The 14,417-nt window shown below is 29.7% G+C and overlaps 1 protein-coding gene across 2 annotated transcripts; it reads right to left on the reverse strand.

The window, feature by feature from the left end:
* Positions 1-7,618: 7,618 nt before the first annotated feature.
* Positions 7,619-13,595, reverse strand: CDC5 (cell division cycle 5). Of its 2 annotated transcripts, none has more exons than XM_028068010.2 (5): positions 13,475-13,595; positions 12,323-12,510; positions 10,231-11,946; positions 9,107-9,388; positions 7,619-8,691 (listed from the first exon to the last, which is right to left on the reverse strand). In XM_028068010.2, the coding sequence occupies exons 2-5, from the start codon at positions 12,497-12,499 to the stop codon at positions 7,957-7,959; spliced, it is 2,910 nt and encodes a 969-aa protein (XP_027923811.1). In that variant the 5' UTR covers positions 12,500-12,510; positions 13,475-13,595; the 3' UTR covers positions 7,619-7,956. The 2 variants fall into 2 exon arrangements, with proteins under 2 accessions (XP_027923811.1, XP_027923812.1); XM_028068011.2 differs by having other exon boundaries at positions 12,323-12,513; positions 13,475-13,594.
* Between the last annotated feature and the right edge of the window lie 822 nt (positions 13,596-14,417).

Here is a 14,417-nt window from a genome sequence, read left to right on the forward strand (position 1 = left end):
TATTCTTTGTTTGTCTTGAGAGATTACGTCTAAATTATTTATAGAAGGAGGAACACACATGACTTCATAATTGTAAAAATCAATAAATACATATATTAATAATAAAAAATAAAACAGTAATTGGGTTTTTTATCATCCAGTGATTAAGTTTATAAAGAAAATTTTTCTTATAATGATTTTTATTTGATGAACATGACACAATAACAAAGTTTATATTTATATAAATTTATAAAACCAAAATAAAATTCGTTTCTTGACAAATAGGTAATTTTCATACTTTCTCTATTTATTAAGAAAGAAAGAAAAATCATAAAATTAAAAAAAAAAAAAAAAAAACTTTGGGTAGTCATTATCTACTTCAATGTCGTCAATATTGAAAAACAACTTTTCATGGAAAAAAATGAGGATACAGTTTATTCGAAAATTGATAAGCTTTTATATTTTTTTTATTGGAATTGGTTTTGACATTGATTGCAATGCCTTTTATTATTTCCTTTTCTTGAAGAAAAAAAAAAAGTGTTCATAAGGGTTCCTTGAGATCACGAGAAGCCAAAGTGAGTCTGCATAACACAAATGGCCAAAATTTCTTGTAAGCAAATTGGAAGTATTGAGAAGAAAATAAAATCATTCTTTAGTTAAGAAAAAAAGAAATATAGAACGGAGCAACATAGTGAAAAGGAAATTCGAGAAATTTAAGGTCTTTTTAATTTTTCCTTTTGTAAGAAAAAAAATTTCATTAATAAACATATAAAAAAATTCATTTCTTTTATTATATAAATTGAAAATAAATTGTACACGTGTACAAAGAAATCACACCCGGAACTAAAATTCTATTCGTAAAATAAGTTAGTCTGTGGGTAGATATGTTTCGTAAACATATGAAAAAATCCAAGTACCGTGACAAACAAAATAGAAAAATTATTTTTTTACGACTAATTTTTTTTTATAATTTTCTTACAACTTAAGACGATATTTTTTAAGTGATTTTCTATTTTTTTTATTTTTTTATTTTTTCCAATATTATTTTTCTATTTTTTATATTATTTTCTATATTTTTTTAAAAAAAATTTATAAAAAAATTGTCACATGTCGAGTCTGTCTGTCTCGTTGCAAAGACAGTATAACGTGACGTGTTACTATTGGGATAAGAATCATGTGAAAAATATCAATTTATTCCTTGTTTTTTTTTTATTTTATCTCAATTTAATTTTATTTTTTTTGAGTGAAGCAATTTCATTTCTCCCCAAATTAAGACTAAATTTAACATTTATAACATATTATAATGATATTTTTAATAAGATTAAGTTTATTTAAATTTATATTTTACATTAAACTTTATTTAGATTTTGTTTCAAATATTTATACATTAATGATTTTTATACAAATGTTATAGTTGGTTTAAAAATAACAACTTCATAAATTCAAATATAAGATTAAGTTTATTTAAATTTATATTTTACATTAAATTTTATTTAGATTTTGTTTCAAATATTTATACATTAATGATTTTTATACAAATGCTATAGTTGGTTTAAAAATAACAACTTCATAAATTCAAATATAAAATTTTTAAACATTTTATAACAATTTAAAATAAATATATTTATTTAAAATTTAAAAAAATTAAATAAAGTCCAATGTAAAATATAAATTTAAATAAACTTAATCTTGTTAAAAATAATAATTTAATCAAAAATATCATTAGAACATTTATATAAAAGTTAAATTTGGTGTTAATTTGAAGAGGGATAAAATTGCTCCAGCTTAAAAACAATTAGACCGAATTGAGACAAAATAACAAATATTGGACTCCTCATTTGACATGTGATATTTTTATTTATTTAAAATAAAAATTAAAAAAAGTTGAAATAAAAATTAAAAAAAAAAAACAAAAGATATGGAGTTAATGCATGACACATCAGTTAACATCGTTTGTACTATACTAATGGAAATAACCAAATTACAACACATTTTTAAAATTGAGAACCAAATTGAGACTAAAAGTATATATAATAACCTAATTGAGATTTTTGAACAAATACAAGGATCATCGAAGATTTAAGCCAAATTTTTATTCAACTTAAGCTTTTATCTATTACGTCATTTTAATATTAATTCTATTAAAAAATACACAAAATGATTTAAGGCTTGAACATTAACATTGATAGTATTTCAAAAACTCTAGTTCTCTTTCTCATATTTGACTTAAGAGATTTTTTTTGTATACAGAACATTGAATAAAGTAGCTATTGTGAATCCTTTATGAGAACCTTCAACTCAAGATTTCATCTCTAAGCTTAGGTTGAACATTATGATAGATGGTATGATTTATCAAGTTTAGGTCGGAGTGATTTTACCTAAATTTAAAGCAAGAGACCGTATAAGGCAGATAACCTTTATAGAGTTTACATAAGGTGTGTCATTATGGTTGTTGTGTAGAGTAGTTTTAATGCATCTTTTAAGGAATCGTTGATGTAGATGTAAACTTTAAAAAATATTCTTGGTAGATGTTAGATGAAAATATTTTCTACAACATAACAACAAGTATATAGAATATTTCGTGAAGTATAACATTAACTTAAGACTATGTATGTATCATCTAAATAAGACTTCACTTATGAAATGAAACAAAGACTATAATGTGTTATTGCATCTGTTAGACGAAATACTTGCCTTTTATGAAACCTGTTTGAAAAACTTATATCTTAGGATCATAACATATTCATTATTATATTTTGTTCTTAAACAATACTTAATCAAAGTATCAAGGACCTACTGGAATTTACTCTAACAAACATTAGAACACATCTAATGAAGAATTCTAGAGTAATACATATACACATAATGTTATGGATTTTCTTTAATATAGCTAATAGCAAATATAATTTGTAGAAGGAATCTCAAATGAATCCCATAAGTAGCAACTATAGGTATATAACTCAAGATTAACTACAAAATTCTCAATGAAAATACTATATATTAGAGTTAGTATACAATTCCCAATTTTTTCACTTTCCTCTTGTAAGTTGTATTAGTTGCTACCATCATTAAATCTCTCATCAAACTTCAACCACCAAATTTCTTCAAGTTGTTGTACAAATGTCAAAGACAAAAAAATGCCCATTGTTTTGATAAGTTTCCATTAATTCATAAAATAAAAACCCTTTTATTACTTTCTACACAGCCAATTTCATCAAATAGTTATAATGACCTAAACCATGATCAAGCATCTTTTTTCCATACCCACTATGGCAAATGCAATTGGTAAATTTTTATCACTTGGATTTCTCTCAACGGCAATTAGAAATTCACCTCCATATTTTGACACCAAATAAAATGACAATTATCTATTTCTATAAAAGGTCTATAGGTCTATTGAAATATTTTTTTTCATCTATCTAAGTATACATAAAATATGTAAATGGCAAATTTATAGTACGTTTAGTTAATTTGTTTCCAGGACATTAATCTTCGTTACAACTATCCAATTCTTCTAAGTTAGATTAAGGTTCCTCTATGTAAGGTCCTCAAATTTAAGAACATCAAAAGATCCACTTCCACACCAGTCTCATCCGTTACACTTTTGGATTGTATCTCTTATCTTCAATTGGATTACCTCAACCTAGATACTTATTGGACATCTTTAGCCATTTTCATGAAGGGGGGCTTCTTCCTACACCTCCAAAGACTTCTACTACACCCCTAAAAATTTCCAAATTCCAATAATATCCCTCTAAACCTTTCACTGTTCGACGGTAAAAAAAGTTAAAAAAGATTCTTTGTTCTTAACTCACGGCTGTCATAAATCCGTCCTCCAGTTTCTCTTCACTAAAAGTTACCTTTAATCTCACACCCCTAAATTGAAAGCAAAGCTTCTGCTAGGGGAGACCCTTTGCATCCAAACTCACACCAGTCGCTGCACTAAAGATCTGCAAGGAAAGGTTCTTTCTTTTTCCAAGAGTAGTAAGCATTATTCTTCTATTTATGATTATTGTTTGAATATACTTGTATTTATGATTATTGTTTGAATATACTTGGAGATGTAGATGAATATGCTTATTGTTTCAACATGGAAAAAATATATCGTGTAACATCATTTATAGCATCGTTCGTGCAAGTTAAAAACGGATTTGGATAGAATGGGTTTCGAAACCTGGTAAAATATTTATCCGGTTTTCTAAACCCAGTAAAAACTTGAACTTTCGTAACCCATGGTGCACCAGCATTTGAAATCCGGTAAGTGATTAAACAGAATTCAAACTCCGTTTTATTTGTGGACCGGCATTAGAAGCCCGTTTAGTTTTCTACCGGCATTCGAAGCCCGGTTTAATTTTCTACCGGCAATCAAAGCTCGGTTAAGAAATTCAAAATCAGCATCTTTTTAATCGGCATTGGTAATCCGTTGATGATTTAAATTTTCGTATTTTTTTATTCATTTGTTTATAAGTTTTAATTTCTATTCTTTTATAATTTATGTATTAATTATTTAATTTTAGATTATTTATATTTTATATAAGTACACTAAATAAAATTTAATTATTTTAAATTTTGTAGTTATTTTTACTTTGTAATTTTTAATTAATAATGATAAATTTTTATTTAAAATATTTTACTTTATAATATTTAGATTAATAATATTTAATTATTTTCGAATAATTTTGACTTATTTATTATTTGTTACCTCTTAATGTTCTTATTTATTTATATAATTTTATTTATAAGATTTAATTTCAAATTTTTATATTATATATTAATTATTTAATTTTAATTCTATATTAAATAAAATTATATACCGGCAATAGAAATCTGGTATGTTAGCTATTTTTTTTATTTAAAATTGATATTTGTATACCGGCATTTCAATTCCGTTAGTTTTTTTTTTAATTTATTTTACATATAAAATTTAATCTAATTTAATTTCACATTTGTATTATTAAGTTACTGTTTTATTGTTTTTAGAATATATTTTATTAATTTTTCTTATTTTTTTAATTCTGAACTTGAGTTTTTATGTATTTATTCTTATTATTTTTGTTTTAATTTTCTAATTTTTTATTCATTTTATTACTTTATTTTTAATTTAATTTTTCGTATATTTTTTTAATTATATATTTTATAGTTATTTTTACTTTTGTTAATTTTTAATTAATAATGATAAATTTTTATTTAATATACTTGTCTTTATAATATCTAATTAATTATATTTAATTATTTTAATTAATTATATTTAATTTTTTAATGTTTTTATTTATTTATTTGATTTTATTTATAAGAATTTATTTTATATATTAATTATTTAATTTTAGATTGTTTATATTATATATAACTATATTAAGTAAAATTATATACTGGCAATGGAAATCCGGTTGATATTTGTATACCAGATTTCAATTCCGATAGTTCAGTTTTTTTATTTATTTTAAATATAATATTTAATTTCAATTTGATTAATATTATTAAAGTTTTGTATAATTATTTTTATATAATATTTTATTTAATTTCAATTTTATTTATTACTAAGTTGTTGTTCAATTGTACATGGTGCTGCAGACATATATAAAGAGATTATAATCACCTACATGACATAATAAAAAATTAAAATAATAAATAAATAAATAATATTTATAAATTTTTTAAAAATTTGAAAAGTAAAAAAATTACAATACATATAAATAATTATATGATACACAATAAAAATTTAAAATAATTATAAATGAATAATATTTTTAAATTTTAAAAAAAATTGGCAAATAACATTACATATAAAAAATTATATGATACACAATAAAAAAACTTTAAAAGATAAACAAAACATAAAAAAAATATTATTAAAACAATAAACATTAAATAATTTAAAAAAATAAAAAAATTATTAAAAAACTATTTAACATTAAATTAAAAGGAAATTAAATTTTCAACCAATTAATAAAATTAAAAATAAAAATATAAAACAAATACGTTAAATAAATAAAATATTATACCTAAAACTAAATAAAAAAAAATCCAAAATAAATACCGGATTTCGATTTCCCGTTTGTGTAAAATGAAATATGTGGTTATCATTACCACTGATTTGTTTTATATTTTTATTAAAAAGATTTAACAAAAGATTTACAAAAGATTTTATTTTTAAAAGTTGAAAAAAGAAATATAAATTAAATAAAATATATAATGAATCACAAAAAATATAAACAATTTAAAAATTTAACCGAATATCGAAACTCGTGTAATTTGTGAAGCGGATTTGTAAATCCGTTTTTGGGTAACTGGATTTCGAAAATCGGTGTATGTGTATATGAAAAATCGGATGCCAAAATCCGTTTAAATTTTTAACCAGATCTCTAAATCCGTTGGTGTATGTGTACAAATTCGTTTTGTGTAAAACCGGATACCAAAATCCGTTTAATTTTTAAACCAGATTTACAAATCCGGCACAACGAGATGTCGAAAGTCGGGTTTATGCTTTCTAAGTTTTTTTTTTCTCTTTTTTCGATGTCGTTATCTATCATTGTCTAATTGTCTATCAGCATCTTTAAACACAAATCACCCATTCATAACCATTCACAAACATGCATTCACTATATACAAAAATGCATTCGGTATTCCGTATATACAAAGCTTATTGTATAAAATGGTTGATATATGAAAGTTGAACATGCAAATATAGTATTTCAAAACGATGGATGATGGACGTCCAACAATAACTTACATACCTTAAGAAGATACAACTTAAAAAACTGAAAAACGGAACAACCTGACCAGCGAAAGTGCAAACACAGTTCACAATGAAAGCAGTAGAGGTTCTGAAAACAACAATGAGTGAAAGTGACTTGTCAAGGGAGAAGGGCGCAAGGCGTAATATAAGAACCAAATCCAAGTCTCAACTTTCAGTTCACCTAACTCAGTAAATATTTTAATTACTTTTACCTACTTAAGAAAGAGGTGAGTCATAAGGATAAAATGGACTGTGCAATTAATATTTGGAGGTGCAGTAGAAGTCTTTAGAAGTGTAGGGAGAAGCCCCCTTCATGAACATATGATGGAGATTACGAAAAACATACACCACCCACAAAAACAAACAACATAAGAAATGCAGATTAAAAGTTATAACTTTACCTCAGTCCAACATTTACCTTGATATTGTAAATCTGTACTCCTCATGTGATATTCAAAGAAATAGAAGAGTCTGGGAGGAATTGTACCCTCAAGAAGAGAAGGTATCAATGGAGAATGGTGTTTGGTAAAGGATATCAATGTTGTTAGAAAGAAGGGGAGGAAAGAAAGGGAAAGGAAAGAGTTGGTGGTGTCATGATGTCAGAGTATGTACCTCAAAAGAAGCAGAAGAGTTCAGTCATTTTTTAAAAACATGGAACTGATGAATATACCTTCGATAAGCAGACAGGAAGTTCATGTGGTATAGAGTTGGGGAAAGGAAAAGAGTATGTAGGATCAATTGGCATATACATTTTAGTGCATAGACCAATTGGCAGGGAACTGCATAGTATGTGGGGAATATGAATGTTTGCTACCATACCATATACATTTCAATTCATATTTTAAGTTATATATATGATTATTGTTACCTACATATACCAATGAAAAATTTAACGGTACACAGTTTCCAACAGGAACTAGCTCTAAGGTCTAATTCATTGATATAAAATCCTTTATCATTCTTATAAAAAGTGCCGACATCCACTAAAAAGGGGACAAATATTGAAAGACAACAAAAAAAAGGGAGAGAAAATATCTCAATGCTCATAGTTTAATGTGTAATCATAAAATGTTCCAAACTTCAACTAGGAATGGATATCTTCATAAGCCTTCCAAAAAAGTAGCAAGACTCACTCTCCATGCAATCTATTCCGTTAAACATCCACTGGAATCTGAACTGAGAAACTACCCACCCTAATGTCTCTCCCTTTTAACTTTCAGAACAGCTACAAAGTGTCCAGCCTAATCTGTCTCCTCCGTAACAGCATTGGTTTCTTCCATGCTGCTCTCACGTGTGTTTACAGCATTCGCAACTACATCTTCATTGGGGCTATTTATTTCCATTGGAGCACCGACTTCTGACATGTTCTCCCCATTGCCAGTATAACCATCAGCAGGGCTACTACCTTCCACTTTTTCAACAACATTCTCGGCAGCTGGTGAAGCATTTGCTAATTTAACATCACTGTCATGTATTGTATGAATTTTATCAGAATCCACATTCATGTCATGGCTGGGGCTAGAAGTCGACTGGTCTTGCACGACCTCTACTTGCTGGTCAGCAGTTCCATCATGTGATGACTCAACTGTTATTGCTTGAGCATTTCCATCATCTGCCGAGTGAGGTACAACACTCCCTGTATCATGTACATCAGTTTCATTGACCTTGGTCTCATTGGCCTCAGCATGAGCATTGTTTGCTTCAATTTCTTTTTGCTGCTCTGCTTTTAATCTGCATTGGTTCATGACATTTTGCATCTTCTCCAGCTCTTCAATTAGACTCCCGTACCTGTTTTGCAAAGTTTTTTCAAGTTCCTTTTGCTTCTGTACTTCACTCCACAAATTGTTTATCCTGTGCGATGCTGCTAACTGCTCCTGCTTTTGTAAAGCTTTAAAGCATTCTAACTCGGTTGCAGCTATATCCATCTGCTTGAAAGTGGCCTCAATTTGCGGCCAGATACTTTTCTTTGCTCTCATCTGAAAAATGCAATAGCCAAATTAAAATATATACAAGATTGAGTATGCAAAACACTCAGGTAACATGTATCAAGAACTACATAAAAAAAACACTTATTTTGTCCAATAGAAAAACCAAAGCACAGAATCCTGCTTTCTTCGTGTTCTTTCCCAATTCCCACCATTGTGAAACGTAGGAGTATTCCACTAACGAGTTGATTTCCAACTATCGTTATGAAACAACACTTTTCAGTTTGGCTTATTTATGGGCAAAACACAAATGAGAAATTTAAAAACTAACTTTTCAGAGGGCATTAAAACCATAAAGATTCTCAAAAAATTGGTGATACAATTAATACAAGCTTTGAAAGCAAAACACGAAACTACATGTTTAATGTAGCAACTCGGCAAGAAACAGAAATGTAGCATCACATACCTCGTAGCCTTGTGTGATAACAGTCACCTTCTTCTCAAGCCGCACCATCTTCTCCTTATCATCGTCCAATTTGTTTCTCACATTCTCAAATTCATTTTGCAAAGCAGCTAGCTTTTCCATGTTCCCAGCAACACTGGAGAGACCATATGCATTACGGGTAGGAAAGTACATAAGATCATTGAGGCAGGTTCGATGTGCATCAATAAATTCATCAAGGGACTCATTTTCATGTCCCATTGCGGCACAAAGATACTGGACTTCTTCCTTTATCAACTTATCAGCCTACCATAAATAAACACAAAGCAAAATAAATACTTTCTCCAATATGATATCATAATCATAATTACAGAGGAGCATGAAATTAACAGCTCATTAGAAATAGCCAAGGATTTATCAAAATAAACACAATATGCATTACATAATAAATTAATCGCAGTGCCAATTGTGGTAAAATGCAAGGGCAGAAGTTGGACAATTACATATGACTCAATGAATCTGATCTGACAATATCTGAAAACATGAATAAAAGTTCAGACAAAAAAGCATTCAATCAAACTTAATTAAAGGAAGGATTGTAACAAAAATGTGAGCACTTAAGATCCAGTTCACAAGCTCTTTTCTTATACAATGACATTGAAGAATAAAAAAAGAATACATTTACACAATTTTTTGAATATAATATATACAACAATCGTGTGGAATACTGAGTTTCAAAATATTCACTGAGATTTCATAGTATTATGTTTTCAAATACTATACCTTCTTCTAAATCATTACCAACTCAGTAATAACTATCATAATAAGAAGAATTAAGACATATGAACTGATCAAAATGAAAATTAAAAAAGTGATGGAACAATCAGATCTAAAGTATTTCTATTTCATTAGTCAGTGGAATATATTGGGAGGTTCATGATGGAAGGGGAAACATAATTAAAAAATTGAGTAATAACACAAAAGTCGTTATAGTCTCTGAATCTTAATAAGAAATGAGGTATTTCCAACACAGAAGTCAAGTCTTGTCCGTAGTAAAGAGTGTAAGTTGACCAAATTACTTCCTATCAACTGAAGAAAATGAGATGTCATCAAAAAGGAAAAGGAAAAAGAAACAAGTAAGGACATACATCTTTCATTTCATCTTCCTCAAAATCTTCTATCACAGGGACAGCAGACACATCCGCAGATCGCTTGACTCCTTTCTTTTTCTCCCTATTCACTTTATCATCAAGCGGATACTTAGCATTGTCATGTTCCAGTAAAGTTAGAAGTTCCTTTCGAATCATCTCATCAGCTTGCTCAATAGACGTTGGTGGAACAAAGGAACTCTTGTCCCCATCAGTTCTAATCAAGGAATTTCTTATAAGCTCCAATGAAGCAGCAGGGGGCCTAGGAAGTTCCCGTTGAAGGACCTTTGATCGTTTTCTAAGTAATGCCTGCTGTCTTGCCTCTTCTTCCGCTTTTTCTCTAGCTATCCTGTCAGACATATCCTCTTCAATCTTCTCCTCAGGCTCTTCAGCATCTTCTGAGACTGGTTCCATCACTATTTGGTACTCATTCTTGGGTTGTGGAAGGCTTCCTAAACCAGAACGCAGACTTCTTCTCATATCAGCCTGCCTCTGCAGCTCACGTTTAGTGCTGTCATGCATATTCATGTCCTCATTAATACGTAGCTCATCCCTCAAAGGAGTTCCCTTTGGTGTCATGCTAAAAGAAAAACCATCTCTTGTAGGTGTCATACCAATTCTTGGAGTGAGGCCTGCACCTCCAGGAGTTGAAGAAGGGGTCAGCATTGGATTAGGAGTCTGAATGTCCTTTTTCTTAGGAGTGACACCAGAAAAATCTGAAGGATGCAATTCTGGATTCTCTCCTCCCAACAATGGTGTTTGAGACTCCCTCAACCTGGCAAGATTTTCAGCTTCCATCATAATAGCATCTCCTTTACCAGATGGTGTTCTCTGAGGGGTTCGCAAAGGAGTCACTCCTTGACCAGGTGTCTGTGCATAATTAGCCAGAAGAGCACGCGTAGCACCACTACCTTCAGCAAGTTCCTGACTCCCTGCAAGGTCACTAGCATAACCCAACTTAGCAATTTCATCCAATTCCTGATCAGATATCTGGGGTGGTGGAAGCATCAATTTTGACCTCTTTCTTACTGTTTCTGGATCATTCAATTTGTTGGCATGTAATATGGCAGATGGGGCATCTTGCCTTTGTGCAATTTTATTTTTTGCAATGTCCTGCTTCCTTAATTGTGCCTCAATATCAACCCTCCTTTTCCCTTCAAGTTCTTCAATTGTAGTAGGGAACTTAGGCTGTTCCACTGGTCTATCTTCATCTGCAACATCAAAAAACCCTGGAGGAGGTCTTTTCTCAAATGGAATTTCTGCATTGTAGTCTATTCCTTTCCTTTTTCTCTTCCGCTGCCTGATATCAATTCCAGCCGCCTTCAATTCCCTCTTCTTTTGTAGGGAAGCAAGCCTCCTCGCTTCCTCAAGCTGTTTCTCCCTAGCTTTCCTTTTTGCTTTCTTTCCCTTTGTGTTGGCCAACCGGGCACGTGCTTCAGAAAGCATCTCCTTTTCATCTTCATCCATATCAACAGGATCAGGTCGTGCAGGTTTTGACTCGGGGTTTGGATCAATCTCACCAGGACGCAATTTTCGAGGATCATCACCAGGCTCATAGTTCTCATCTTTTACACAGGCTGCATCAAGGAGCTTCTCATACCGCTCAAGACACTGGGAAGGTGTACGACCTACAATTGGAGCAATTGTTCTCCACTGAGTGGGCATGAGCTTAGCAAGATGAAGTAATTTCTCATCCTCTTCTCTAGTCCACTCAGTCTACAAACAAAAGCATCAATTTGAAAAAATCACTCATTAGCAAAAAGCCACACAAAAGCATCAAAGTGAAAAAATCACTCCTTATTGCAAAAAGCCAGATAGTAAAAACTAAAAAGTGGAAGACAAAAGCTGTAGATGGAAAAAATCAATTCAAAAGAGGTTGTAACTAACAACATAATGGAAAATTAGTAGGATGTAGGTTTCACCACATATAAACAAGCTTAAAAGAGTAAGAGTAATACTACTGAGCAAAATATTACGATCTCTACTCATTTTTTAAAGAGTAACAAAAAAGGATAAACTTGAATCAAACTTCTCCCTAAACAAAGGGTATAATATACAACAAAGAAGTAGGAAATTGAGATGAGAGAGGTACCTTCTTTATGGAGGGATCAAGCCACTCGTACCAGCGAGCTTTGCATTGCTTGGCAGATTTGCGAACAAGAAGCGAAGAGATTCGAGCCCACTGGTTCTTACCATATTTCATAACAGCCGCTTTCAGGATTTCATCTTCGGTGTTTTTCCAAACACCGCCCTTTATCATGATCCTCATCTTTGCTTCAACTACTGACAATATAATCTATGAGTATAATTTGTACACTACATTATGCAATCTAAAATCTGTAACATTCATAAAGTCCAATCTTATCCCCAATTAATAAATCATCCCAGTAGAAACAAAAGTGGTCACAAATCGGAAAGGTAAGTAAACAAGATAAGCACTCTTAGTCCCCCCTTCCTAGAATCTCTTTATGTTTTCTTCACCAAAGTTCCCCATTGACAGAAATTTTGTAATTTCATAAAGAGAAATACAAAATGTTTGGTTTTCATGAATCTAACCATGTGGAAAAATGACGGAATAGTATCAGGATGTGATTGAGTGACAGGATAGGTTTGGTTAGCATCTTTTAGAAAAATCAATATTCATCCTATATGAATAAAGTATTCTGAACCACAAGTTCTAAACCTGGGTTTTCTGTGAAATTCAATCATCTATTCAGAACTCCCCTAGTGGCATTTGTTCTCAATTTAAAAAGCATTTGCACGGCTAGACTAGAACTGAAACAATATAATATTCGTAATGAATCAAATTAAATGTTATTCAACTTTCATAGCTCAAAGCATACCTCATGATGTTGAGGTCCATGACTACTCTAACCAACAAATTAGAAGGATAAGTTATAGATTTATTCCGTTACAAGCAGAGTGACATGTTGGCTGGGGAAGCAAGACGATTTCATGAAAAAACACCTATTTTGCTAACTCAAATAACTTCTTTTCCCACCAGAATGGAATACCACACAAAGAAAAGGTTTTCATGTCAAAACAGAAAAGGATGCAGTATTGCATCCCATTACAGCATAGTGTTAACAAGAAATAAATCGAAATTGCAACTTGAAACAAAAATGAAATGACAAAATGAAACCCTAGATCCATGAAATCAATGAAATCAGAGAACGAAATAAACACCGAAAGACAAAATAACGTATCAAAAACTAAACCTAAACCGCAGAGATGAGATACGAACCTGGTATGAACCACTTGGGTTAGACAGCGTCGCGCGCGCAAGAGAGAGACGAGTGAGAGAAGCAGTGTAAGAGCGTGAGCAAGGGTTGTCACCCGAGAAAGAAGAGATTTTCAAATTCTTTATGTTTTGATAAATAATAAATTTCAAATGCTAATATTTTAATTATTTAAAATAAATTCTGAAGTTTTTATCCTCTTACAGAATTTTAGATACACCAAATAAACGTCTAAATAATAAAATACCCAATCTAATGAGTTTTATTATATACATGATATTTTAAGTGATGGTTGCATTTATGTAAAAAAAAAAAAAAAAAAAACTGATTAAACATTTGATTTTCATTTTTCTCCAAGGATATTTCCATATAAAATAATAAATAAGAATGTATATTCATAAAAAAAAATTAACAATTGCAAAATTATACCTTGTTTAAAATAAAAGTTATGCCACTTTATTATACAACATAGTTGAATTCAAATAATTTTATATGAAATTATGATTAATGAAAAATAACATTAAACCATTTAATTTTTCAAATATTTTGTATCATAATGCTTATAAGATATTAAAAAAATAGATGATAAGGCGTAAAGAATAACTCAAACGATATTATTACATCCTATCCTATATAGAGAAAGTTGTGTCCGAGTATAATTTTTGTGAAATCATTACTCTATTCTTTTATATTTTTTTTTAATAGAAGAAAAAAAAACTTTTTCTCTAAATTTTCATGTAATTTCTTTCTAATTTCATTCCTTCTCTCTTAATTTGATCATCTCAAGAAGTAATCATTTCAACTTGGTTAAATTTCTATTGAATTTTTATTGTTTAAATATTTTACATTAGATTCCTTGTTTAAATAAAAAATTACTTGAGAGCAAGAAATTATAGATAAAGAATGTATTTTATAGTATCTTAAAAAAATTATTTAGATGTAAAATGA

This window comes from Vigna unguiculata, chromosome 4 (assembly GCF_037176805.1).
Source record: "Vigna unguiculata cultivar grain cowpea cultivar isolate G323 ecotype 2 chromosome 4, ASM3717680v1, whole genome shotgun sequence".
NCBI lineage: Eukaryota > Viridiplantae > Streptophyta > Magnoliopsida > Fabales > Fabaceae > Vigna > Vigna unguiculata.

What these genes read in the sequence shown, in the direction of transcription:
- CDC5 (XM_028068010.2), bottom strand. Translation starts at nt 12,499, where the DNA reads ATGAGGATCATGATAAAGGGCGGTGTTTGGAAAAACACCGAAGATGAA. An exon ending in TTGATCCCTCCATAAAGAAG is followed by an intron (nt 11,947 to 12,322) that starts GTACCTCTCTCA and finishes TTTTGTTTGTAG; the next exon opens with ACTGAGTGGACTAGAGAAGA. An exon ending in AGGAAGATGAAATGAAAGAT is followed by an intron (nt 9,389 to 10,230) that starts GTATGTCCTTAC and finishes TATTTATGGTAG; the next exon opens with GCTGATAAGTTGATAAAGGA.